This window comes from Lynx rufus, unplaced genomic scaffold (assembly GCF_022079265.1).
Source record: "Lynx rufus isolate CCGP_SWC_20201006 ecotype Redwood Valley unplaced genomic scaffold, mLynRuf1.p SCAF_16, whole genome shotgun sequence".
Classification (NCBI taxonomy): domain Eukaryota; kingdom Metazoa; phylum Chordata; class Mammalia; order Carnivora; family Felidae; genus Lynx; species Lynx rufus.
Window position 1 is genome coordinate 50859248 of NW_025814830.1, and position 24953 is coordinate 50884200.

The window sequence follows — 24953 nt, forward strand, 5'->3', positions numbered from 1 at the left end:
CCTAATGGATATGTCTCCCCCTCTTTGGTTCATCACATTACCACTCATGCCTGTTGGAGAATACAGATTTCCTACAAAATTGTTTTAGTATCATCATGAAAATAAGCTTTTAAAACCTCAGACCTGCCCATCCTCACCCACTGCCTTAAACCCTGTAGTGGGTGTCCGTGGTCTATGGATCGAGTTCAAGCTTCTCATCTTTGTATACAAGGCTCTGTATGAATTGGCCAGTGACCATATATCCAAACACACTCCCCAAATGTGGGGAAACAGACTCACTCGTTGCATGGGAGTGTAAATTGGTACAACCTCCATTATGGGCAGTTTGGCGAGATCTATAAAAATTTTATTTATTATTTTTTGATATTTTTAAAACTAATCTCTATAGCCACTGTGGGGCTCTAACTTAAAACCTTGAAATCAAGAGTCACATGCATTACTGATTGAGGCAGCCAGGCATCCCAATATCTCTCAAAATTTTTAAAGCACAAGCTCTATAATGTAGCAGTTCAACTTCTAGGAATTTTACCTACAAATAAATTCATACATGCACAAAATCTTATACATATAAAGTTATTTATTGCAGAATTTTATAAGAAGGAAAAATCGGAAGCAACCTAAATGTCCATTGATAGGAAAGTGGTCAACAAAATGTGGTACATCCTCCATACCCACATACAAAAAATGATCAAATTGTTTATATACAAATTTAGAAGGATATCTAAGATTTTTGCTAATATTAAAAGCAAAGTATGAGATATTGTTGATGGTCCAATCCTATTTTTTTAATTTTAAAAATTTATTTCTTATTTTGAGAGAGAGAGAGAGCACGAGCGAGCTCTCTCGCATGTGTGTCAGTAGGGGGAGGAGTAGAGAGAGAGGACAGAGAGAATCCCAAGAAGGCTCCGTGATGTCAGCACAGAACCCAATGTGGGGCTCAATCCCACCAACCATGAGATCATGACCTGAGCCAAAATCAAGAGACGCTTAGTTGACTGAGCCACCCAGGTGCCCCAATGGTCCACTCCTATTTGCACAAAAACATCTATGAAGATTTGTTTGTATGTGTTGAATGTATCTCATAAAGGATTTATGAGAGACTGGCAGTAGTGATTGCTTGGGTCAGGGGTTGGGGGAGCTAGGTGAGTGGGAGACAGAGGAAGGAGCAAGACTTTTGTTTCATTGGACACATTTTTTAAAATTTTTTTTCAATATATGAAGTTTATTGTCAGATTGGTTTCCATACAACACCCAGTGCTCATCCCAAAAGGTGCCCTCCTCAATACCCATCACCCACCCTCCCCTCCCTCCCACTCCCCATCAACCCTCAGTTTGTTCTCAGTTTTTAAGAGTCTCTTATGCTTTGGCTCTCTCCCACTCTAACCTCTTTTTTTTTTTTTTTTCCCTTCCCCTCCCCCATGGGTTTCTGTTAAGTTTCTCAGGATCCACATATGAGTGAAAACATATGGAATCTGTCTTTCTCTGTATGGCTTATTTCACTTAGTGTCACACTCTCCAGTTCCATCCATGTTGCTACAAAGGGCCATATTTCATTCTTTCTCATTGCCACGTAGTACTCCATTGTGTATATAAACCACAATTTTTTTTATCCATTCATCAGTCGATGGACATTTAGGCTCTTTCCATAATTTGGCTATTGTTGAGAGTGCTGCTATAAACATTGGGGTCCAAGTGCCCCTATGCATCAGTACTCCTGTATCCCTTGGGTAAATTCCTAGCGGTGCTATTGCTGGGTCATAGGGTAGGTCTATTTTTAATTTTTTGAGGAACCTCCACACTGTTTTCCAGAGTGTCATTGGCCACATTTTTAAACTTTTCTATCTTGTACCATGTGGTGAATATCTTACCTGTTCAAAAATAATAAATTCTTTTTTTAAAAAAATCTCAGGGCAGGGTTCCTGGTGGCTCAGTTGATGGAGCATCTGACTCTTGATTTTGGCTCAGGTCATGATCCCAGGGTGGTGGGATTGAGCCCTGTGTTGGGCGCTCACTCTCTCGTGCGCGCACACCCTCTGCTCCTCTCCCCCCCTCCTACCTCTGTAAAATAAAAACAGTTTTTTTTTTAAATCTCATGGGCCCATCATCCCCCATTAGGTCAAAGTCACACACAGCTCTTTCTAAATATCCTGGTTCACTGCTAGCAACCTTGCTTCATACCTCTGTGTGCCTGTGTTCTTCCCTCTGCCAGGAGCCCTTTTCTCTCAGTCCTGCCCTGTCCACCTTTGATACTCTGCTCAAAGGTCAGTTCCTTTGTGGATTTTGTAGAACTTGCCCCACATAATATGCCTCTCTTCTCTGAGTTTCCTTTTTCTTTTTTTGTTGATAAACACTTAAGACACGGTTCACATACCATACAATCCGCCCATTTAAAACTTCCAGGTCAGTGGTTTGTAGTATATCCATAAAGTTGTGCAACCTTCATCATGACCAATTTTAGAAAATTTTCATGACCCCAAAAGGAAACCCTTCACCTGCTGGCATTCACTTCCAGCCCTGCTTCCTGCCAGTTCCTGACAACCACTAATCTCCTTCCTGGCTCTGTGGATTTGCCTACTCTGGACGCTTCATATAAACAGAATCACATAATATGTGGTCTTTGTGACTGACTCTGTTAGCATAGTGTCTTCAAGGTTCATCCATCTTGTAGCACAGATCATTATTCCACTACTTCATCCCTCCCTTCCTTTTTTGGCACTCAATAAAAGTTTATAGAATAACTGTTCAATGAAGAGTTTTCCATAACTAATATATTCCCCACCTTAGCTCCTTGTTTGCTGAGTAATGTTTGAGGAATGTTTGTTGTTCATGATAACTTTCAAAGTTAACTGAGTTTGACAAAATTACTAAGTTCCATCAGTGATGGGAAAAATTGTTTTAACTACTAACACCAGAGTTCCTCTTGGGAGCTCTTTCTCTTTGGGGATATATCTATATAGGCCATTTGGGTTGGGACAGGGGAGATGCCAAGGGTATGGTTTATACTGTTAACAATAAAACACAATACTGGATGACAGGTCTGTATAAGAAGTTAGTGATTTGAAACTGGAGAGGGACGTTTGCAATGTGGTGGGACTCTAGAACCTTCAAAACAGGTATTAGACAAATAGTTTCTTGCAGCAGAGTGGCCAAAGACTGTAGAGAACCACAGGTGTCTACTGTCTGGCTTTAAATTATTCACCTGCTCTGACATAATTCATCTTTTCTCCCCCCTCCATTCCCTTCTCCCTCAGTCCTTGGCAAGCACTATTTTCTGTCTGTATGGATTTACAAATTCTGGGCATTTCATATAAACAGAATTGTACAATATGTGGCCTTTTGTGTCTAGCTTCTTTCACTCAGTATAATGTTTTCAAGGGTCATCCATGTTGGAGCATGCATTATTAGCTCTTTATTCCTTTTTATAGCTAAATAATGTCCCGTGTATAGATACACTACAATTTGCTTATCCAATCATCCGTTGATGGACATGTAGGTTGTTTTATTCTATGAGTTTCTTGCAGGAAAGGGATAATATCTCTTAATCTCTGTCCATCGCATGACTGGCACACAGTAGGACTCAATGAATATTTGCCAGCCTGGTCCCATATTCCACGTCCTTGTGTGTTGGGGGAGGTTGAGAGGCTATGACTGCTGGTTGACCCATGAATGGGATCCAGGCAATCAGAAGATCCTCACCCCTGCCCTGTTCTTGAAATGAGCATTCTGTTTGCCTTCCTGGCTCCCAGAAGCTGTCCCGAGGACACAGCCTTAAGATAGTGATGTGGTGTTGAAATCATCTGGACAGTATATATGACTGAACCCAGTTAAAGCCCCTATATAAACTTTTAAGACTTGGCCAGCGAGTACAGAGATCTACTTGTCTTGTAGCACCCAAGACAAGGCTTGTGTGTTAAGTTCTCTTGCTTATTAAACCTGCCACCTACCAATCTGGAGTGATCTGCTTTTTCTTCGGTCTCTCCCTGCTCTATGTGGCCAGAGGCCAGTTTTCAAACCAACACTGGGACTGACCCATGGCCCCTGTCGCTTTCTCCAGAAGCCCTTCCAAGCCCTCTGGAGTAGCCCTGCCAGACAGAGCCCAGGGTAGGACTCGATGTCATTGCTGAGTCACTGGTGGGAGCAGAGACAATACTGGTCTGTTATCTCTGGGGGCCAAGCTTCTAATGACTTCTATTAGAAAACTATGTGGAAGCCCTCATGCAGTGATAATGTATCTCCTGGGTAAAGGCTTAATTTATGTCCCTCGTGGAACATGCTTGGAGACATTTGATAATGAATGCAAATGTGCAGGCTGAATTCTACTTTTGCAGTCTTTATGTTCTGATGGATTGCAGACTCCTGGGCACAGAATTCATCTTGGTGATGTCAGCTCCCAGTGTGGCTTAAACTAATCTGTGTACGTGACGAAAGGAAGCAGGACATGGCTGGACCCGTGCGAGCCTGTTTCCAGTGATCTGATCCAGCTGCCTAAGCTTCTAAACCCTGATTTTAGGGACCAGCAAATGAAAACAGAGAGCAAATTTGGTTTAAATGAGGCCTTGAGTCCATGAAAAGAACCATAAAGATGTTCACACCCTGTGGCTCAGTCACCCCAATCCTGGGAATGGATCTCTTTTAGTTTGGGTTCCTCCAGAAGCTAACTGAGCCAAGAATTCAAGAGAAACAATGTGTTTGGGAAGGCATGCAGGAAACAGGGGCAGGGGAGGGGGGGAATACATTGCTTTATATGAATTGGTATTTTTATTGGTTATAAATTGAATTGAATCTTTGCCCTCCATTCAACTAAAAAGACAACATAGCAAAAGAATTCTCATGATTCCCTCACCCCAAAGCATTTTCATTCTTTGCGGTTCCTTGAAATGCTTCTTGCTTGGGAGATAGATGTTTACCCAGACACAACCCTAGCGTGCATGTAATTAGTTGGTATTACAGTTTCCCACTTAACTTTAGATGGTAGGCCTTTTCCATGATGTTAAAGGGCTTTGGGATTGGCATGGTGAGGGCTGGGCTTCCTTTCCCCGAATGGATATTTACTAAACCATTCCCACAGTGCTAGATACTTTGTGTGGTTTTTGTCATGTCTTTGTTATGTGTTCAGTTTTGCAATTCAGTCAACACTGCTATGAACATCTTCTTGCACTTGCCATTTAGCCTGAGCGGACTTATCTCCTGAGGGTTGCAGCAGACATTGTCAAGGGCCCATCTTAACCACTCACACTTACCACGTAAGGCTTCTAAATACGAGCACCTGTAATTCCTTGCCTTTCCCTGCACATAAGAGACAGGATGGAAGTGCCTGGCAATTTGTGCCTCTTGGGAGAAACTCTCACCCTTATTGGCTGGGTTGGTGGGTCCATCGCCCAGATCCCTCAAGATAACTCTAAAGAACGCTCACAGCATCTCACAGCCCAGTAGTCAGGCTGAGCTGCTGTTGGCCATGATGTAACAGCCTTGATAATGCACTGTCAACATCTTCCCTCCCTGTTCCACTTCCCCATGCCCTTGCTGGCATTTCCTGGGTTCGCCTCCCAAATAAATCACTGGCACTTGAATCCTTGTCTCGGGGTGTGCTTCTGGGAGAGCCCAACCTTAGACAGGTCTCTTCCCAAGACTGGGAGGCCTGGGGCCACAGGGCGCAAACATCTTCATGATTCTTGCTTATGGACTCAGTGCCTATTGAAACCCAGATCAATTATCTTCGTTTTTTTGTGTCGCTGATCCCCCTTGAAGACTCAGACGGCCAGATGAAATCCCGAGAAACACGCTCACACAGCTGAGCTGTATCTTGCATACTTCCCTGATTATTTCGGTTCTGTGCCTGGGGATCATCTCTGAGCAACTAATAATGACCTCAGTCGTTGGGATGGTGGGTGGTATTCTCTTGGTTTTGTAGACGTGTATGTAGATGGGTCCTCCGTGTTATTCTCAAATGCTAAGTTGTTGGTTTCTCCAGGGTGGCTGGTGACCTGGATCTTGAAAGATTAGCCAGGAAGAAAGGGGTGGGGGTGGAGGTAGGGGTGGGGAGAGCTGGTAGAAGGGGCATCTCAGGGAGGGGCCTTATAATACTAAATCCTTGTCAGTGCCCCCAGAACCAGCATAAACTACAACCCCCAGCATTATCCCCCCTCCTGGGTCTGCCCTAGCCCATCACACCAGTCTTGCCTGTGCTGTTTCTTTACAAAAGTGCCTCTTCTTATGCGCTTGCCTGAACACCTGTATCCTCTTTTCAAGAATAGCTTCTCTGAAGCTGCCTCACGGTCTCCAGGAATTAAATGCTGTGTCTTCTGTGTTCTCATAGGAGTTTAATCTGCTTCCACATTAGTACTGTTTAGGAGTATTTAGCCCTAAAAAAAAAAGAGAGAGAGAGAGAGAGAGAGAGCAAGAGAGAATGAGAGAGAAACTATGAGAACCTAACTGTAAAATTAAGTCCGTTGATAGCCTTTTAAATTTCTATTTTTATTTCCTTAAGGTTTGTTTGTTTGTTTGTTTGTTTGTTTAGAGAGAGAGAGAACATGAGCTTGGGACGGGGTGGGGGGGGGGGAGGAGAATCCCAAGCAAGCTTCACGCTGTCAGCACAGAGTCAGACGTGGGGCTGGAACTCATGAACCATGAGATCATGACCTGAGCCAAAACCAAGAGTTGGATGCCTAACCAACTGAGCCATCCAAGCCTCCCAAAGCCACAAACATGTGAACAGGTACTTGAACCCTGGACCCTCAGAGTGAAAGTCTGATGCTCTACCGACTGCGCTATCCAGGTTTAAATTTCTACTTTTGAATTGCTTTTGCTGAATGGCTCTTGTGGGTTCATTTGCATTTTCCAAAAAGACATGTTGAAGTCCTACCCCTTGGTGCTTGAGGATGTGCCTTCTTCGTGGAAATAGGGCCTTTGCAGATCTAATCAAGATGAGGGCATGCTGGGGTTAAGGTGGGTCCAGACCCAGTGACTGATGTCCTTATAAAAAGGCAAGCTGAACACAGAGACAGACACAGAGGGAGACGTCCATGTGACAACAGAAGAAGAGCCTGGAGCCAGGGAACATCAAGGCTTGCTGGTAACCACCAGAAGTTAGAAGAAGCGAGGAGGAGTTTTCCGTAGAGACTTCAGAAGGCTCCTGGCTCTGCAGACACTTTGATTTCTGACTTCTGACCTCCAGAACTGTGTAAGCCACCAAGGTTGTGGTATTTTTGTCATGGCAGCCTTAGCAAGTCAATACAATGATGACGTAGCACAATGAGGCTGTGTGTCATTCATTCATTCATTCATTCATTCAATAAATATCTGTTGAGCATCTACTACATGCCAGGCACTGTGCTAAACTCTGGATTTGGAACAGGAGAGTGACAATATCAGGCTTGCATTTCAGCCAGGTCACCTAGTGGCAGCAGGGAGGCCGTGAGGAGGCTGCTCCCAAGAGGTGAGCGATAGTGAGGATGGTGGCTGGGGAGGTGGGGCTGGAGGAAAGAGGAACAATCTGAGAGATTATTTAGGAAGCAGAAACATCAGGACCACAGTCCAGACTCCAACCTGGTGGTTGTTATTTAAATTGAATTTTTGTGAAGCCTCACTGACCAGGCTCTGAGTGCAACACGGTGGAAAATTAAAGTGTTCCTGCTCCGGCGTTAGAAGGCACTCCCCTTTCTCCCAGTAGTGCCCTCTGCATTTCACTCTGTCCCTTCTACCTCCCAAGCGTGGCATATTATTATAATAATTATTACTTGCCTTCCTTCCTTCCTTGTTAGGCTGGCAGTTCATGGAGTCCCGGAGTTACGACTTCCTGTCTTTCTGTCTCTAATACCCAACAGGACGCTAGTCTCTGGCCTCTTGTAGGACTTAGTGGAATTAATGAACCCTCCTCAATGTTAATGGGGTAATTTGTGGTCTTCGGTTTCAGCGGTGAAGTGTGCCCTCCAGGAATCCTAGCACGGTTCTCCCTGCACTCCCTGCATCCTGCTTCCGGGACGGGCCGTGGAGAGCGTGGTGTTCTGGATCTCACCACTGACCCGTCTCCCTTGGGGAGGCAGCTGCCCCGGTGCTGGGGCTTTGCCTGTCCCCTGGAAACCCGCCACCAGAGATTTCCACTTTATCTGCTCGGTTTTTCACCCTGGCTAACTAAAGGCACCATTTAGAAGCCAACTTAATTAGAAAACTGCAAAGTAATTCATATATGATAACATTAACTCCAAAAGGGAAATATTAACTCACTCTAGACAGTAACTTTGTAATAGGAGATACAGAATTGCAAAATAAGGTTGCTGGGTTTTTTTGCTGTTGTTGTTTTTTTAATAGCACAACTTTTCTTTCTGAATTCAGGGTTTACTTCTTCGCCTCATGACTGCTTTGTGGATGCAACACATTCCATGGAGAAAGTGGCCTCAGGAAAGGTAGCCTTCTCTTCCGTGCTTCTTCCCTAAATTATACGGGAAGAGGATCCCACGTTCAAATCTCTCACCTCTGCTACGTGTTGTGTGACCTGAGGCCCAGGGACACCACCTCACTGAGCGTCAGTTGTTTCCTTGATAAAAAAGGAAGTCGGGGAGGGATAGTAACAGTACCTGCCAGGTTTGTGGCAGAATTAGAAGGTACAGCTTGTGCAAAATACAGATGAGAGGGCGCACATCAGCGAATGTCTCTCCTTCTCCCCAAGGAAGGGGCGAGACGAAGCCTTCCTGCTTGCCCACTGAGCATCTCAGACCCTCCAGAGGGCAGACCACGCACTGTCTGGAAGTGAATCCTCTCCTACAGGCTCTGCATCGCTGCCGGAGGTGGCATGGCCAACTTGTGCAAACGTGTGTGACATGGGAGGAAGCCCGGGAGATACCTGACCCGACTTGGGGCCGAAGCCCTGCCGGGCAGCACCTCCGTGGATCCCCTGCTGCCCTCTGGCTCCCTGCGTCTTCCTGTTTCCCTCTCAGCAACCCCAGCCTGCAGGCCCCAAGTGTGTGGACATCCCCCCTCTCCCTCTCCCTCTCCTGCGTGCCCTTTTCCTCTGGCCCCTCCTTGCCTCTCCTGCTTCTCCCCTGCCACAGCCCCACCCCTCCAATAATCCGGAGCCCTGTGGGATGGAATGCCCTGTGGTACCTCTGGGGCTGCCCCCTTTCCAGGAGCGTGCTGCCCGGCTTCTCTACTTGGCCAGCTCCCAGCCACCCTTAAGCTTCTGGCTCAGCATCACCGTTTTCGGGAAGCGTGGACATCGCCTCTCTTCATCATGCCCCTCGGCCTTGGAGGATCTTCCTGTGTCACCTGGGATGTGCCACTGCTCCCGTTGGATGGGTGGCATTCCATATTTGAGGAACAGGTGAAGGAATGAGTGAATGAACAAACACATGGGCTGATTCGCATTTTTATCCTGCCAACCATGGACTCCTCCAACACTTGTACCCTCTACGCTGGCCCGTCACGCAGCCATAGCTGCCTCTGTCCACCTCGGTCATATACACATGCCATCTTAGCAACTCTCCTGCTATAGCTCAGCACTCAGTAGAACTTTCCCTGGTGACGGAGATGTTCTGTCTGCACATACCAGTATGGTAGCCACTAGCCACGTGTGTCTGTGGAACCTTCGAAATGTGGTTAGGATGAGCGAGGAATTTAATTTCATTGTAATTAATTGATATTTAAATTTCACAGCCACATGCTCCGAGTGGCTACTGTGCTGGACAGCACAGCTAAGCTCCCACGTTAATGCCTTCATTGCACACGGTCTCTTGACCGAGAGATCACTGTCCACAGTTTGAAGCCCAAATTCTTACATCCCCGCGCGATCCAACCCCTGAACCACTTTCCACTCCCATCTTGGCAGTAGTGGAGACCAACCGTGATTGCAAGTATGGCCTCGGGAGCCAAGCAGCTTGGGTTCGAAGCTCAGCTCCGGGGTGCTGGTGAGTTAACTCTTCCGCGTGTTGCTATCGTTGTCTGTAAAACGGGCTGAATACCCACACTCGGGGGTATTGTGAGGAGGATGTGTGTTCCCCTGTGCCAAAGGCTTAGAAGAGTATCTGGCACTGGGGAGCCCTCAATAAGTGGCACCTATAAAGATCATTATTTCTCTCGGTGTCCCTGGTGGAGCCAGCCTGTCCTCCTCACTGTCCCCCCACTAGAACTGGCCAGCTCCATGCCGTCTTTCACACTGGTCCTCCTCATTGCCTACAAACACGTCCCACTCTCAAGGGCTCCGCTGGGCACCCATCCTCCGGGAAGCCTTCTTTCCCAGCCTTCCCCAGCCTGAGCAAACTTTCCTTCCTCGGAGTCCCATGATACTTCCTACCCACGCCTCTTCTAGAGCAGCCGTAACGGGCACCTAGCTGTCACTTACTGTGTACGCGTCTTCACAGCCAGACTAGAAGCCACTCAAGATCCTAGACTAGGTCACAGACGTCTATTCTCCTTCAGTGGCAGGCCAGAGATGTGTGCGTCATCACCGGGCAAAAAGATTGATATTTCTGATTATCAGATTACCTGATCTTTCCAATTTTTCTCTTTCCCAAGAAAAGAAAGGCAAGGAACTATTCTGAGCACCATGACGGACATGATCGGAGTCCCGGCGAGATAGGTATTATAATTCCTATTTTCAAGATCAGGCCCCTGAGGGTCTGAGATTTAAGCAAGTGGCTCAGACACTCTGCTGGTAAGCACAAGAGCTGTGGCCCCAATGCAGACGGGTCTGTTGGGTTGTTAGGGCCAAGGGTGGCCCAGCAAGGGACCGCACCATCTAGACACCGTATTCACGCTCTCACCTAGTCCGGGATCTGTGCTCACCAATAGCAGGCAGTGAAGTGAAACTATGCCAGTCCTGGGTTCACCCTTATAGGAGACTGGTAGTCTCTGCTTCCTTTCTCTTGAAGCACTTATTTAAAATTTTTTTTAATGTTTATTTATTTTTGAGAGAGAGAGACAGACTCCAAAGCAGGTTCCAGGCTCTGAGCAGTTGGCACAGAGCCTGACACGGGACTCAAACCCATGAACTGCAGGATTGTGACCTGAGCTGAAGTCAGAAGCTTAACTGACTGAGCCACCCAGGTGCCCTGAAACATTAAAAAAAAATTTTTTTTTAATGTTTATTTATTTTTGATAGAGACACAGACAGAGTGTGAACAGGGGAGGGGCAGAGAGAGGGAGACACAGAATCCGAAACAGGCTCCGGGCTCTGAGCTGTCAGCACAGAGCCCGACGTGGGGCTCAAACTCACAAGCCATGAGATCATGACCTGAGCCAAAGTCGGACGCTTAACCGACTGAGCCACCCAGGCACCCCCCCCCCGAAACACTTTTAAAAAAAATTTTATCATTTATTTTGGGGAAAGCACATGTAGGGGAGGGGTTGGAAGAGAGGGACAGAGGATATGAAGCAGGGTCTGTGCTGACAGGCTGACAGCAGGGAGCCCAACGCAAGGCTTGAACTCACAAACTGGGAGATCGTGACCTGAGCCAAAGTCGGACACAACCGACCGAGCAACCTTGGTGCCCCTCTCTAGAAACCTTTTTTGGAGGCTTTTGCTGCCATGGAAGAAGTCCAGCTATCCTTCTGGAGAGATCCCATGGAGAGGGTCAAGGACAGACCCTGAGACCACATGGAGACGGGGAGAGGCCCAGACCCAGCCCTCCTAGCGTGTCAGTCAACTACGAGCAGACCTGCAACGACGTAAGGAACGCCAAGCGGCGAAAGCAGGAAAACTGCCCAGCAGAGCCCAATCCCCCCACAGAACTGAGCCCAGAGAGATAATGACAGTGGTGGTTGTTGGAAGCCACTAAGGTTTGGAGCAGGAGATGAACAAAACTCATGTGTAAGATGAGCTACTCCCGTCCACGTTCCCACTGCCCTGCTCTCTTACGCACTGGCCAGTTTTCAGTCCATCTGAAGGCAGCAAATGCATTCTAAAAGTGGTCTGTGGAACACCCACTTTTGCTCTCATATCTACTTCTGTCCCTCAGCCAGCAACTTCAAAAAGTGGTAGTGGGGAGGAACTTACACTGCCTCGTGCGTGAATCAAGTTCCTTCACATCTCTGAGGCTGTAAAAATAAGGCTGTTAATGACTCCCTTGCAGGGATGTGTGGGAATTAAATAACATACTGCTAACCAGACACCTAGCATGGCACTTGACACATGTCAGGCATCCAGCGAATGGTGTTCATGAGAGGCTGGAGGACACGGCTCCCACTGGCGACAAGTCTCGTGTCCCACTCTCCCCTTATTAGCAAAGACCTAGAAAGCAGGGTTGAGGCTCCCATGGGTCCAGAGCAGTGCCAGAGCTTCTTGAGAAAGAGCAGCTGCTGCTTGTTATCTCTGTTTACAAAAAGGAAGGATGGAGGTTCAACATGGAAGCTGTCCCGTGAACCACGGCAGGAATCCCTAACCCCTTTGGGAAATATATGACCTTTGGGACACAAAGACTCCGCCTCCCAACAGAAAAGAACAAGGCAGTGAAGAAGGCAGAGACTGAGTCTCATCAACCACCTCTATAATCCCAGAACTCGGCCTAAGTTCAGGGTAAGGTCAAAGAAGGCACAGAATTATTTTCCTGCTTTGCTCGCTGCTGTGTTTGCAGCACACAGTGGATGCTTAGTAAATATGTGCTGTGTGAATAGGTGAATGTGAGACTGCATGAACGTCGTACTGCCTGGAGCCAACACTGCAGCTTATCTATCCCAAGCCATCCCCTCCTTGCTCCTTGCTAATGGAATCCTGGGGTGAATCTGGTGGCAACGTGCTGCCCGGGAGGACTCCCGATGGATTTAAGAAAATCAGGGCACACCTGCTCCTCCTTGCCAGGAATTGGTCTAGGGGTGGTCATGTGACACCACTGAGCCTATGAGACTAAGAGAAAAATCTGTTCCATAGCATAAAGAGAGAGCTGTCAGAGGGAAATGCCTCCTTTTCCCCACCTTGTGTCTCTGTTTTGGCACCTCGTTGTGGGGAGACACCATTCCTGGAGTGAAGGCAATTGCTCGTAAGCAAAACTGAGCAAGTCTAAGGATGGGAAGCCAACCCCCTGAGGATGGTACAGGGGTGCCTGGCCAGAGGGTCCTGATAACTTCCCAGCCACCCAGGACCCCCAGACAACTTGATGTGTGAGATAAATGCACATCTTTAGGGTTTCCAGAGATATTGTTATTCCCAGCCAAAGCATCTTCTATTAACTCATTGAACCTTCATGACATTATCATGGGCTGAATCGTGTCTTCCCCTCCCCCCCTCAAGATGCCTATGTTGGAGCCCCAGCACCTCAGACTGTAGCTGTGTTCACAGGTAGAGCCTGTTAGGGGTGACAACGTTAAAAAGAGTCCATTAGGATGGGCCCTGATCTACCCTGACTGGTGTCCTCCTAGGAGGAATTTTGGACACACAGCCAGGGATGCATGAGCCCAGACAGACAGCCACCTGAGGACACGGTGAGAAAAGACGGCCATCGACACACCAGGCACAGAGGCCTCAGAAGAAACCAGTGCTGTTTACAGCTGGGTCCTGGACTTCCAGCCCCTAGAATTGTAAGAAAACAAATGTGTGCTCTTCAAGCCGTCCAGCGGGACTTTGTTATGGCAGCCCTAGAAAACTAATACAGATTATCCATTGTTACGATCAGTTTATTATCCCCGTTATCAAAAAATCCTGACCTCGCCATCTAATTGCCCCCAGGGTACAGGGCTGAATAAAGAAAGCTGGACTTAGCTCCTCACTATTATAATAACAAGGCAATGAAATCAACCCATGACTGGCCCTCTCGCGTCGACCACCCATGGACACATCCACCCATTGCTTCGTTCAACAAGAATCTAGCAAACATCCGTCGTGTGTCCGTGCTGTGTGGAATTGTCACCAAGTGTGTACTTTGGAGTCAGGCTGCCTGGCTTGGCTTCCTAATTGTCTCCTAGTCACTATGTGACCTAAGGGAAAGATGGTTCTTTCCAGACTTTTTGCATCTCTAGAATGAGGCTAAGAGTACCCATCTCCTAGGATTATATAAAGTCGGAGCAAGCCAGTGCACGTAGAGTGCTTGGCAAAGCACTTGACTCTGAGAACACATTGGGTGGGTGGCAGCCATTGCTTTGATGGGTATACGAAATGGACAAAAAAGGAGGCACGGTCATGTTTCTCCATAATTTGAATATCGTCCTCCCCACAAACCCTGCGACCTAGGTATTGCCATCCTGTTTCAAAGAGTAAAGTGAGGTTCTGAGGGGACAGGTGACAAGTCACAGTTTTTAAAAAAATTTTTTTCTATGTTTATTATTTTTAGAGAGTGACATTGTGAGCAGGGGAGGGGCAGATAGAGAGGGAGACATAGAATCCGAAGCAGGCTCCAGGCTGTCAGCACAGAGCTCTACGAGGGGCTCGAATCCGCAAACCACGAGATCATGACCTGAGCCAAAGTCGGCCCCTTAACCGGCTGAGCCACCCAGGTGCCCCACAACAGTCACAGGTTTTAATCGCAGGACTGGGATCCCAACAGGGTCTTCTGATTTTTTTTTTTCCTCCCTGCACCAGAGCAGCTGCGCCTGGAGGTGCATTTTTTCCTGAGCCCATAGTTTATGCCAGAAACTCTCACTTAATCCCCATGAGGACACAGCTTTCACAGCCTGAGAATAATAACCCCAACATGGATACACATGTTTAGACCAGACAGGAGAATAAACTGGCAAGTTATGGGGTTTAATGGAAAAGGTGGGTCAAAGGGAACTGCCTCCTGAGTGATTGGGGAAGAAAGGCTAATAACTGGGAGCTGTTTGGGGCCAGGTGCTTTTGCTAGGCCCTTGAGTCCAAACACTTGGGGATTTTGACATCATTGCACCCCCATTTTACACTTAAGGAAATGGAGGCTCAGAGAGGATAAGTCAGACTCCTAGAAAAAGGAAGAGTCAATCTCATAACAATTCAAATATGCCAACTCTTCTCCTGGGCCAGGACCCCTCAGCACCTGCCGAGAATTAGAATCATCTGAGACATTTGTAAGACGAGTGTGGGCTGGGCTTCCCACAGAGATCCTGCATCAGTGGGTGTGGAGGGAGGCCGGGTGCTGGACCCTCGGGAGCTCCCAGCCAGGGGTGGGCGCACAGCCAGACCGGGAGGCTGTCCCGACTGGGCTCCGAGGTCCAGGAACGTGGTCTCAGCCCAGACCTGGCAAGAACTGTCCTCAGCAGCTGTGGGGAGGCAGGCACCACACCCTGCCTTCCTCTACCCCGGGGGGGAAATAGCTGCTCCTTTCTGTAAGCAATAGGAGTAGAGAGGAGTCCATTAACTCATCACTCAACATTCTGGCCACTTGGGTATGGATTTTGGGCATCACGGCAAGAGGCACAAATACGGGGGAGCCCTGAAATCACATACGAGCATCACTGAAATCACATTCGGGCATCGTTTCTTCCTCCTGTTAGACCAAGAAGTCGAACTGACATTTGTTTTTTTAACCATTCCCCATTGTTCTTGAGTAGCATTTTTGGTTCCTTATGTTTATTGTTTTTGGTTCCTTATGTTTATTGTTCCAAAAAAGAAATATAATAAATTAAGTTGCTCTTGGCATATGATTTTTTTTTTTCTAAGGAAGGGGAGGTTTAGGATCTTTCTTCAAAACAAAGCAAAAATCCTCTCTCTGCCAAAGACGTTCCCACCACGTGCAGCAGGAATTCACATGATTGACATGCGCTCAGCTCCCTTAATCCCAGGTGTCTTGTATCTTGATAGTTTCTCTTGTTGTTCTGATCGTAAATCGTGTTCACTTCCTGGGTTGGGGTATTTCAGGCTGCATACCTATGCTGAATGCACCCACTCAATTATCCCAACGATTTAAGCCCAGCAAAAAAAAACTAGCTTTTCCTGTTTAGCCCAGAAGCGGAGCTGGAGAGGGAGCTGGAGATAGAGTAAGACGGTTAAAGATTGACCAGGACTCCCGGCTGGGGAATTTGACCTTTGACCAAAGATAAGTAAGGCCAGTACAGTGCGAAGAGACACCAGGCTCTTGTGGCATCTGGAGGAAAAGAGATGTAAGCGAAGGAAGCTGCAGGAAAGCAGAAAGGAGAGAAAAGGAGGAGCCGAGCAGTTGCCTGGAACACATCGGAGTGTCTGCTCACCGTCCACATCGCCACCGCCCAGCGCCCCATGCGATGGATGTCATATTTGGCAGAAATAAGAAGGAGCAGCTGGAACCTGTGAGGGCCCAAGTGACAGGTGAGTGTTTTGTACAGATGACTGGCTCTTCTGATCCTGTTTAGACGTGCACTTTTTTCTGTTTATAAAAGTAATGTGTATTGCGCATTATCTTTGGAAAACCTGGAAAACAATAGAGGGGAATGATCCATAACCCAGGCATCTTCTCTGTGAACATCTAGGCGTGCTTTTATACACGGAAACTCTTTCCAAGGAGAGAGAGCGGATCTCCCTCTTGACAGGAGAAGCATCTGGGGATGCTGTGACGGGCCTACGTACAGCAGAATTAGTCTGCAAAATGTGATGCGTCACAAGTGGGCGACACGTTCGTGAAACTGTGCACCTCCTAAGTTAATTTCAAAGTGGCATGGAGGCGTAGGTGACCCTGGACCTACGTGCACACTAGAGGACATGCAGAGCACACGGCGGGATTCCCTCCCAGGTGCCCACCGTGTCATTTTGGCCTTTGAGTTCCTGTAGAGCCATAAGTCTAACAGAACCTGAGTGGGAGCCCCCCCACACCACCCACAACGAGGAAATTCCTTTAGTGGGCTTTGTGTCTCGATTTCTTCATCCCTTATTTCTCTGGCCCTCTCCTCTTCCATGCTGCCCCCGCCCGAGAACCGCGAGCTGGCCGTCTCAGGACACACAAGTGGTTTCATCCTCAGATACGCAGACTGGAGGTTTTCCACAAGTGAGCATTTGTCTCTGTAAGGAAAGTCAGATTGGAGCTTTTCAACCGAGGGATGGCCTTGGAAGGCTCTTGAAAAAACAGCTTCTGTGTATGTTTTTCTCTGATTACCAAAGTCACCTACAGTGTGTGTGTGTGTGTGTTCGGTGTATATGCACACAGATAAAAAAGTTGAGGTACCCATGAGAGCACAGAGTGAAATCAGCTGTATTTCCATGTCTTAAGCACTCTTAATATTGGAAGATTTTAAGGTTTTAAAAGTTCGAGGTTGTACAAAGATGGCCTGCAAGTTTTTTTTCTAAAAACAAAAGTATATTTACTATTAATTTTCTATTAAAACAACTGTTTTAAGTTTATCCATTTTGAGAGAGAGCACGAGCAGGGTAGGGGCAGAGAGAGGAAAGAGAGAATCCAAAGCAGGCTCCACGTTGTCAGCGCAGAGCCCGATGAAGGGCTTGGATTCCCCAATCTTGAGATCGTGCCCTGAGCTAAGAGTCGGACGCTTAACTGAGCCACACGGGCGCCCCTATTAATTTTCTGTTTTAAAAATGAGAGCCTATCCTTTTATGCTCTGGTTTGCCATGGACACATCACCCGTGCACCTTCTGTTTATGACTACATGGAGATCTTGGAAATTTTGGGAAACCGGAATTGTTGCTATAGATCTGGAGACCCCTCGATCTAGATCAGCTGTTCTCCCCACCTCCACCCTAGACCAGCAGCCTCAGCATCACCCGGGCACTGGTTAGAATCAGGAAATCCCGGGCCTTCTCCAGACCCACTGAATCAGATCCTCTGCGGGTGGAGCCCAGCAATCTGTGTTTCTACACGCTCTCTGGCTGCCTCCAAGTGTGAGAACTGCTGTACATCACGCCTCCCTCCTCGAGGGAAGCTGAGGGACCAGGGAGGGGCTGCAACTTGCCCAAAGCCAGGCAGCCAGCAGAGGCAGGACGGGCTCCTGACCCTCATTCCAGGCTTTCAGTCCTGGGTCAAGTCTAATCAGTTGACTAGTGTCCATTGGCCAACCGCTAACTAAAGATTGTGCCTCTGTGGCCACGCCTGCCCAGAGAGGCCATAGCCAGGCTTCGCGTCGGGCTATGCATTATTGGCTCTGAACCCTCCTTGGCCAGTTACTTAAGAATTTCCTGCTTCAGTTCCCTCTTATGTCCAACAGAGGACTGCTGCCCGGGCTATGTGAGCTAAGGCACCGGCAACCCAGTGCCTGGCACATGGTGCTCAGTGTCTTCCTTCTCTCGAGGGCTTTAACTGTGTGCTCAGATTCATCTCTCTCTGCCTCACCTGCTCCTCCTGCGTCTGGGTCTCTGTGAATAGCCCTGCTATTCTGTTAGTTGTCCAAGGCAGGAGACTCGGTGGCCCTTCGGGGTGTCTCCCCCCTCCTCCATATTCACTCAGACTCCCAGTCCTCTCCATTCCAGGTCCTCCAAATCTCTGTTGGTTCCCTCCATCCTCGCTCTGTCTCGTCTTGCCGCCTCCCCTGGGCTCCTCCTGCTGCTACCCTCCATACTGCAGTCAGGAACAACTTTTGAAACCTCAAATCTGAGCGTATTCCATCATCATGAACTGTCCAGAAGACGCAGATCCTTAGAGACAGGAAGTAGATTAGTGGTTGTCAGGAGTACAGAGCTTTGTTTTGGGGTGATAGAATGTTCTGGAACTAGATGGTGATGGTTGTACAACATTGTGAATATATTAGAAACGCCTGGATTGTATACTTGAAGATGGTGGATTTTGGGGGGCACCTGGGTGGCTCAGCTGGTTAAGCGTCTGACTTCAGCTGAGGTCACGATCTCACTGCTTGTGAGTTCGAGCCCCGCGTCATGCTCTGTGCTGACAGCTCAGAACCTGGACCCTTCTTTGAATTCTGTGTCCTCCTCTCTCTCTGCTCCACCCCCACTTGCATTCTTGCAAACCTTACAATTACATAAACATGACACAACATTAAGATTTAAGATTTTAAAAAATCTTAAGGTTTTAAAAATTTTTTAATTTTTTACACACAAACGTTACAAAAAATCTTAAGATTTTTAAAAATTTTAATTTTTTTACATTAAAAAATTTTTTTAATATTAAAATTTTCTTTTATGCGAATTTTATTTCGGTAAAAACAAAAAAAAATGCACAAAACTCTGATCCTGTCGTACCCTGTTTTGACCTGCCAAGCTGTCCCCATTCTTCTGAGCATTAAAGCAAAGCCCTCGGTATGGTCTTGTTGACCTTTATCATGGGGCCCCCGCTTAACTCTCCAGCCTGAATATTTGGGGCATCCTCACTCGAAAATTACAGTCCAGTCTTGCGAAATACTGACACATCAGCTGGTTTTTCAGCCGGTCTGGAATCTCTTGGTTCAGGTTCCTCCAGAGAGAAGACTTCAGATGTAGGTAGTTTATCCGGGACGTGATCTCAAGAAACACCGGGAGGGAAACCGGAAAAGGTGGCATTGTGAAGCCACCGACCACCGTGAGCCATCAGAGCTGAACCCTCTGGACACAGTGCAAAGCATGCCTCACATTGTCCCGACTGAGGGCAAGGAAGTGGTGGCATTTGACGCCCTGCTCCCCATCCATCACCGGGTGACAGTCGCTTCCAGGGGCATCGACTCCAAGGTGTTGCAGCTTGCCCAGCGTGTGGGCAGGGCAGCTCCCGCAGTGAAAACAAAGCCTTCCGGCAGACAGCTGCAGGTAGTTGCAGATGGCAGCCTTCGGGGAGAGGTCTGTGCCAGGAGGACGAGGGTGGGGCACCAACCACGTTCCAGCACCCTAGCTCTGGAGCAGAGCTGTTCAACAGAAATAAAATGCATGCTACATGGGCACTTTTAAGTTTTCCAATAGCTACAGTCAAAAAAGTAAAAACCGGGTAAAGTTTATTTTAATAGTATATCTTAGCAGATCCAAAATACTGTAAATTCAACATGTAATCACTATTTTTAAAACTGCTGATGAGGGTCGCCTGGGTGGCTCAGTCGGTTAAGCGTCCAACTTCAGCTCAGGTCATAATCTGACGGCCCGTGAGTTCGAGCCTCGTGTCAGGCTCTCGGCTGACAGCTCAGAACCTGGAGCCTTCTTTGAATTCTGTGTCCTCCTCTCTCTCTGCCCCTCCCCTGCTCACACACTCTTCTCTCTCCCCTGCCCACAAAAACTAAACATTATTTAAAAGAAAAGACATGTGGGGCGCCTGGGTGGCGCAGTCGGTTAAGCGTCCGACTTCAGCCAGGTCACGATCTCGCGGTCCGTGAGTTCGAGCCCCGCGTCAGGCTCTGGGCTGATGGCTCAGAGCCTGGAGCCTGTTTCCGATTCTGTGTCTCCCTCTCTCTCTGCCCCTCCCCCGTTCATGCTCTGTCTCTCTCTGTCCCAAAAATAAATAAACGTTGAAAAAATAAATAAATAAAAGACATGAAAAAATAAAATTGCTGATGAGATATTTTACGTTTTCCTTTCACGCTTAGCCTTTGAAATCCAATGTGCATTTTATACTTATAGCACATCTCAGTTTGGACTAGCCAGGTTTCAATGCTTAGTGGCCACACGAGGCTGGTGGCTACCATATCGGACGGCACAATTCTAGAATGTTCTTTCCTTGTGCCTTTGTGAGACAAATACCTACCTTCCCTCAAGACCCAGCCAGTGGCTCCTTCAGGAGGTACCCTCCCAGCTCTCACCCCACCTTGGGATGAGGTTCTGTTCCATGCAGCACTCTTGTAGAGCTGGTGACGTCACCTTTATCCAAGTGTGGTTTGGGCGTCTGTTCATCCATCTCCTCTGTGAGTAGTGAGCAGCTTGAGGACAGGGGTGATACCTGTTCTTCTTTGTATCCTCAGTGCTAGCACAATCTGGGCATGTCCTACCCATTCTGGAAACAACTACTCTATGAACGAATGGGTGCAGTGAGCGGCACTGGGGCTATGGCCTCCATTCCTCTCCATGGCCATGTCTCGTAGTTTTCCGGTGGGGACGAAGAAACAAAACTTTCTTTGTCTTAACAGGCAGGATTCCATCATGGCTGCAGGGCACTCTGCTTCGCAATGGGCCCGGAATGCACACAGTGGGGGAGACCAGATACAACCACTGGTTTGATGGCCTGGCTTTGCTCCACAGTTTCACGATTAGAGACGGTAAGAGTACCATGTCGATTTGCTATTGCTGATGAAAGACCACCACAAGTGGAGTAGCTGAAAACAGCACAGATTTACAGTGTTGGAAGTCAGAAGTCGAAACGGGGCATTGGCAGGGCTGTGTACCTTCTGGAAACTCCAGCGAGAGAGTCCGTCTTCTTGCCTGTTGCCGCTTCTAGAGGCCACTTGCGTTCCTCGGCTTGGGGCCCCAGCTCCATCTGCAAAGCCAGCAGCAGGCCATCTTGTGTGCATGCTCTCTCCCTCACTCTCCCCCAACCCTACCCCCCTGCTTCCATAATCACACCTCCTTCTCTGACCCTGGAGTCTGCCTCTTATAAGGACCTTTGTGATGGCATTGGGCCCACCCAGATAATCCAAGATAACCTCCCTTCTCAAAATCCTTAATTTAATCACATTTACATTGCCCTGTAAGGTAACATACTCATAGATTTCAGGGATTAGAACATGGACATCTTGGGGAGGCCATCATTCAGCCAACCACAAAGCACAAACCTCCCTGGAAAGGTGGCCGAGGTTCTGTTTCGAAGATTCCAACCTGCAAAATAATATGCATTCTCAAGAAGGTGGGCAAGAACAGGAGATTACTGGCTTTGGAATCAGACATGTCTCAAGTCAAAATTGGAAGAGCATAGAGCTGAAAAGAACAGAGGTCAGTCTGTTGCTCACCAGGCAAGGCCAGTCGCTCAACACCAAGCTCAGTGGTTCTTCCCTGGGGGCAAATAGAAATGGCTGGACAAGGCAGAATTCTGAGTGCAGGTGCCTGGCTCGAGAGGTGGATTGTAGGCTATTTGCTGTTGGCCGTGCTGTCACAACAGCATGCTCTGAGTTCTTACGGACATCCGGGATGGGTGGCATGAGGCTTTCACAGGCTCAGAGTCACATGTTGGGCATGTTCATGTCCAAGTGCTTCTTCAGCTTGCTGACATTTTTCTTGAACCCCTGCATTCCAGCATGATAAACTGGTCACTTCACCTCACTTGGCCTCAGTTTCCTCCTCAGCATAAAGAGCTTGATGATTCCCTCTGGAGAGCTGTCGTGATCGTTAGAAGTCCTGGGTGTCTAGGGGCACCTGGGTGGCTCAGTTGGTTGAGCATCTGACTTCGGCTTGGGTCAGGATCTCCCGGTTGATAAGTTCGAGTCCCAAGTCAGGCTCTGTGCTGATAGCTCAGAGTCTGGAGCCTGCTTCAGGTTCTGTGTCTGCCCTTCTTGCTGCCCCTCCCTTGTTCATGCTCTGTCTATCTCTCTCAAAAATAAACAAACATTAAGAAAATAAAAAAATTAAAAAAAAAAAAGAAGTCCTGGGTGTCTAGCAAGGGTGTGACCCATGGTAGGTAGAGAATAGATTGAAAACCACCATCGTTGTCGCTGGGTTTGAATCCCATCTTCTTCCTAGCTAACATGGACCCAAGCTGTGTGACCTTGGCCAAGTTACTCACCCTCTCTGTATCTACCCCCCTCCCCCATCTGTGAAATGGAGATGTCAGCATATGTCATAGATATTCTGCGGGCAGTGGGATCTTTTATATATACAGTTGCTGTGCAAGTTGAAGGCATTAATATGTGTAAGGAACATTGTATAATGCCTGGCACATAACATATGCTCAGTAAACATTACCATTATTTTTGCTTAATTACTAGTTCTTTTAAGCCATTCAGCAATTACTTTTTTTTTTGAGTGCAGACTCTATGCCAGTGGCTTGCTCCAAGATTTCACAAATAGAGACCCTATGTGTGAAAACCATGAGCTCTGAGTTTACAAAAACGAACAGATTTTGCCAAGACTGAGCTACAGAGTGGATGGTTCCATATTTCCTGACAGCCCTAAGCCTTAAAAATCCCCTTTTCTAGACAACAGTTACCAGTGATTCCTAGGGAAATAAAGGTGCATGAAAGATAAAGGTAGAGTGGCTTCCTTCCCATGAGGCCCAGCTTGGCTGGACTGCCAGGTCCTTGTGGCCCGTTAGTGCTGTGTGGGAGATGTTCTTGTCCCCTCTTTGCAGACATGGTAATGGGAACTTCAGAAAGGTTGAGTGACTTATTTGAGGTTACGGAGGTAGGGCTGGGATTTGATTTGTGTTCTCTAGGGTTAAAGTTTGCAACAATCCCTGCTGTCCCTACCCTACCCCCACATCACTCCCTGAGAAATGGCAGGTAGCCTAAGTGACCCCTAACAGCTTACTGAGTGGTGGCTTCCAAATCCCTCCATAGGGACTCCAGGGACAAGGGACCCAGCAGGGATGACCAAGCTATGGCCGTCTTGCAGAAGCATGGCTGCCATCCACCCAGACCCTTGAGTGGGCTACACAGGCAAGTGACCAAAGTTGTCCCATGCTGCTTAGACACTCTAGAAGTTTGTCATAGATTTTCAAACTCAAAAATTGTTGTCAGAGGTAACTGGTCATTTTGTTTTCTTTTATGAGATAGTCAGTCGGATGTGACCACAAGAGGACACCCAGAGAGGCTTGGGAGGACAAAGGCTGTTATCCTCACAGGTCCTAGGAGGTACCATGTCACACAGGCCCACAGGGGACAGCACCAGGGGGATCCAGAAGCAGAAGACTGAGCAGGGGAAGCACATAAGCCATGGCCTGTACTGGGGTTTCTTTTTTTAAAAAAATTATTTACTTATTTTTTAATTTACATCCAAGTTAGTTAGCATACAGTGCAACAATGATTTTAGGAATAGATTCCTTAAACCCATTTAGCCCAGCCCTCCTCCCATAATCCCCCCAGCAACCCTTTGTTTGTCCTCTATATTTAAGAATGTCTTATGTTTTGTCCCCCTCCCTGTTTGTATATTATTTTTGCTTTCCTTCCCTTATGTTCATCTGTTTTGTCCTTATGTTCATCTTAAAGTCCTCCTATGAGTGAAGCCATAGGATATTTGTCTTTCTCTGCTCTAATTTCACTTAGCATAATACCCTCTAGTTCCATCCACGTAGTTGCAAATGTCAAGATTTCATTCTTTTTGATTGCCGAGTAATACTCCATTGTATATATATACCACATCTTCTTTATCCATTCATCCGTCGATGGACATTTGGGCTCCTTCCATACTTTGGCTATTGTCAATAGTTCTGCTATAAACATCGGAGTGCATGTGCCCCTTCAAAACAACATACCTGGGCAATGAGAAAGAATGAAATATGGCCTTTTGTAGCAACGTGGATGGAACTGGAGAGTGTGATGCTAAGTGAAATAAGCCATACAGAGAAAGACAGATACCATATGGTTTCACTCTTATGTGGATCCTGAGAAACTTAACAGCAACCCATGGGGGAGGGGAAGGAAAAAAAAAAAAAAAAGGAGGTTAGAGTGGGAGAGAGCCAAAACATAAGAGACTCTTAAAAACTGAGAACAAACTGAGGGTTGATGGGGGGTGGGAGGGAGGGGAGGGTGGGTGATGGGTATTGAGGAGGGCACCTTTTGGGATGAGCACTGGGTGTTGTATGGAAACCAATTTGACAATCAATTTCATATATTGAAAAAAAAAATACCTGTACCCCTTGGATAAATACCTAGTAGTGCACTTGCTGGGTTGTAGGGTAGCTATATTTTTAGTTTTTTGGGGAGCCTCCATATTGTTTTCCAGAGTGGCTGCACCAGTTTGCATTCCCACCAGCAGTGCAAAAGAGATCCTCTTTCTCCGCCTCCTCGCCAACATCTGTTGTTGCCTGAGTTGTTAATGTTAGCCATTCTGACAGGTATAAGGTGGTATCTCATTGTGGTTTTGATTTGTATTTCCCTGATGATGAGTGATGTGGAGCATTTTTTCACACGTCATTTGGCCATCTGGATGTCTTCTTTGGAGAAATGTCTATTCGTGTCTTTTGCCCATTTCTTCACTGGTTTATTTGTTTTTTGGGTGTTGAGTTTGATAAGTTCTTTATAGATTTTGGAGACTAATCCTTTATCTGATATGTCATTTGCAAATATCTTCTCCCATTCTGTCAGGC

General features: G+C 47.2%; 1 protein-coding gene across 1 annotated transcript in view; it reads left to right on the forward strand.

Annotated features, from left to right (window-relative positions):
• The first annotated feature begins 16113 nt into the window (after positions 1 to 16113).
• BCO1 (beta-carotene oxygenase 1) overlaps positions 16114 to 24953 on the forward strand; it is a 40768-nt gene continuing 31928 nt past the window's right edge. Inside the window, exons 1-2 of the mRNA XM_047079316.1 lie at positions 16114 to 16177; positions 20848 to 20976. Coding sequence (XP_046935272.1) covers positions 16114 to 16177; positions 20848 to 20976 — 193 coding nt within the window. The remainder of the gene's footprint in view (positions 16178 to 20847; positions 20977 to 24953) is intronic.